At 65.4% G+C, this 2,905-nt stretch overlaps 1 protein-coding gene across 3 annotated transcripts in view; it reads right to left on the bottom strand.

Annotated features, from left to right (window-relative positions):
- Positions 1-1,328: 1,328 nt before the first annotated feature.
- Positions 1,329-2,905, bottom strand: part of Slc4a1 (solute carrier family 4 (anion exchanger), member 1 (Diego blood group)) — a 12,344-nt gene continuing 10,767 nt past the window's right edge. For all 3 annotated transcript variants that reach the window (XM_005394529.2, XM_005394528.1, XM_013519370.1), the window contains 2 exons: positions 2,704-2,877; positions 1,329-2,412 (listed from right to left, as the gene is read on the bottom strand). In XM_005394529.2, the coding sequence (XP_005394586.1) occupies positions 2,332-2,412; positions 2,704-2,877 (255 nt within the window). In that variant the 3' untranslated portion in view covers positions 1,329-2,331. The remainder of the gene's footprint in view (positions 2,413-2,703; positions 2,878-2,905) is intronic.

Genomic DNA, 2,905 nt, shown 5'->3' on the forward strand with positions numbered 1-2,905 from the left:
TTTGCAATCCTCCTGCCTCAGCCTCCTGTGTGCTGGGATGACAGGTGTGTGCCACCGTGTCGTGCCAGGAAGTTTTGAGTCTGTCACAATCCTCCCTTGGCAGGGTGCGGGTATTTTGTGCCTGACACCGGTGTGGCCCTGACTGCAGTGAAGCTGCGCAGAGGTCATTTCCGTGAAATGATCAGGGGTCACGGGGTGAGCGCAGTGGGCCAGGCTGGGCGGGGCACAGGCGCTCCCTCGCACCCTGTATTCCAGGCCTCCCTCTCCCTGGGCCCCAAAACCCTAGGTCAGGGCCAGGTCATCAGGACGGGGCTGAGCATGGGGTCCTACCCACCTGGTGCTACCCCAGACCGCGGCCCCTTTGCCATCCTCCGAGCAACCCCACTGGGGCCGGGGCCAGGTGCTGCTCCAGGTGCCTCCCGATAGGAGATGTTGGGGTGGGTTGTCCCCCAAATTGAGGTGGCTCCCCAAACCTCAGCCCCGCTGTGATGACCCAGTCCGATTGGGAACTGGGAAGGTTGGGCAGCCCCGGCCCAGCGAGAGACCCTGGTGGGGTACTTAGTACCCTGTCCCCAGCCAGCCTCCCTGGGACAGGGCCACCCCTGGGGAGACAGTAGTGAGCCCCTCAGTCCCTGGGGCTCAGTTATAACTGCTGTCCACCCAGCCAGCCCGGGGGGCAGCTGGGGCCAGGCAGAGGTAAATATAGACCTGGCCCTGCGCTGCCCTCTGGCTGAGAAGGGGTTGGTGAGGCGGGCAGAGAGGGACGCAGCTAGGCAGGAGCTAAGCCTTCAAAAGGGACCAGGATAGGGCAAGCTGAGCACACACCCCAGTCCCAGGATTCACCCCCCAGCACTGGAAGGGACAGAGAGAGACAAAGAAAGGGCAAGAAGCATGCCATTCCTTTGTGGCCTTTGACAACCTGTGTTCCCCCTCTGGGCCTCTGTTTTCTTTGGTGATTCCTCTCAAAGATGCTATCCAGCCAGGTGGTCTCAGTAATCCCAAAACTCTGGGAGGCTGAGGCAGGAGGATTTCAAATTGAAGCCTAGCCTGAGCAGTTTAGCAACTTTGTCTCAAAAAATAAAAAGGGCTGAGGATGCAGCTCAGTGTAAAGGCCCTGGGTTCAATCCCCAGTCCTGTCCCCTCAAAGAGAAACAAAGCTGTGTGGCTTGCTGAGTAAGGGACTGGGAGTCTGAGGAGCCCAGGGCTCCACAAGCATCAGGGCCGGTCCCCGATGGGCCTGTGCCAGGGCCCTGAGCATGTGCTCGTGGGGGCTCTCGGGGCCCCCACCTCTGGCCCTGACTTGGGGAGGGAGTCACGCCAGGCCGGGCTCCAACACGGATGCGTTTATTGGCAAAACCTATTCCCAAGCGCACGGGCCGGGCGGGGGCGGCAGGGCCAACGTCCTCACCTCTGTGGCTGCCCTTGCAGGAGCAGGGGACACAGCGGCCCTGGCAGGTGACCGCGCCATGTTCCCGCGCCCGGGCAGCTAAGCCAGCGTCTCCCCTGATCCTTCAACACCCTAGGAGTACAGGCCATCAAGTCCCAGTGCAGATTTGGAAACTGAGGCACCGATGGGAATCGCCGAGCGGGCCGCCCGCTCGTCTCCGCTGCCGGCAGCTTCCTTGTCACTCGGAGCGTCCTCTTGCCCGTCCCTCACCATTTCTGGTTCTTTCAGTGCTTTCAACATTTTTGTGAAGCCACAGACTGCCCCTGTCCTGGGAGGCCTGTCTGCTGCCCCCCCCCCGCCCAAATATGAGTGCCCCCCCAATTCAGTTTGGACGGGGTTGGGCTGGTGGGGCCCTAGTGGGGTCACACTAAAGCCAAGTACAGCAAAAGCTCTCGGAAAAGACACAATAAATTACAGCCCTCTCCCGCCCTCCACACCACCCACGTCCCCCCCAGGGCAGCATCCTGCCTCAGCCCCATGTCCCCAGCCCAGGCCCCAGCATGTGGGGATGGGTGTCCCGAGTCCCCACCCCTGCCCCCCCCAACACCTCTAGTCTCAGGGTGGCGACAGAGGGAGGAAGGGGACTCGCCAGACACCAAGCCGCCCCCCCTCCCGCCGTCCCCTTGGTGGGTACAGGGCCCTGCTCGGCCGTGCCCTCGTGGCCATCAGCAATGTGGGTGTCCTCACGCACCCCGCTGCGGGTGGGGATGCAGAGGCAGGAGTGGCCCCGGGTCACACAGCCAGCAGGGCTCGAGTGCCCCCCTGACTGCCTAACGAGGGAGCGCTCGGACCCCGGCCACCTCCAGCCAGAGATTCGCGCGCCCTTGTGGGGCCCGAGACCCCCGCTGCCCACTCTGCTCTCCGGAGAGGGCCTGGGGCGCCTCCTACACTGGCATGGGCACCTCGTCGTACTCGTCCCTGCCATCGTCCTCATCCACAGAGGCCTTGGCGTCGTCGGCGTCCAGCTGCAGGGTGGGAGGAGAGGGGCAGGTCAGCCCCTGCCGCCGGCCTCCGGAGCCGGGCACGACGGCCGGCAGTCCTGGTTCAGGCAGCGCAGCCCCAACGGCCGGTGTCGCGGCGCCCCCACCCCGGGTCAGGGCGGCCGCGTGGCCCCGCGCGCCCTCGGCCGCCACAGCCTGTCGTCAGTCCTCGCAGGCAGGCGACACACAGCCGGGCCGGGCTGCAGACCGCGGCGGCGCGGGCGGCCCTCCGCGTCCCCTGCTCTCGCACCCTGCGCCCCCCGGACCCCCACTCACACACTGGAGCTCCAGGCGGCTGAAGAACAGGGGCAGCAGGAGGCGCCGAAGGGGCACCGTGAGGATGAGCACGAAGGGCAGGGCCAGCGAGGCCTGCGTGGACTTCACGGCCCACAGCAGCGCCAGGCACGCGATCTGGATGGTCGTGAACAGGTGCATGCGCCAGGTCCGCACCTGCGGGGGCGGCGATCAGCGTCGGCCC

The sequence above is a fragment of the Chinchilla lanigera genome, unplaced genomic scaffold (assembly GCF_000276665.1).
Source record: "Chinchilla lanigera isolate Chin_1 unplaced genomic scaffold, ChiLan1.0 scaffold00050, whole genome shotgun sequence".
Classification (NCBI taxonomy): domain Eukaryota; kingdom Metazoa; phylum Chordata; class Mammalia; order Rodentia; family Chinchillidae; genus Chinchilla; species Chinchilla lanigera.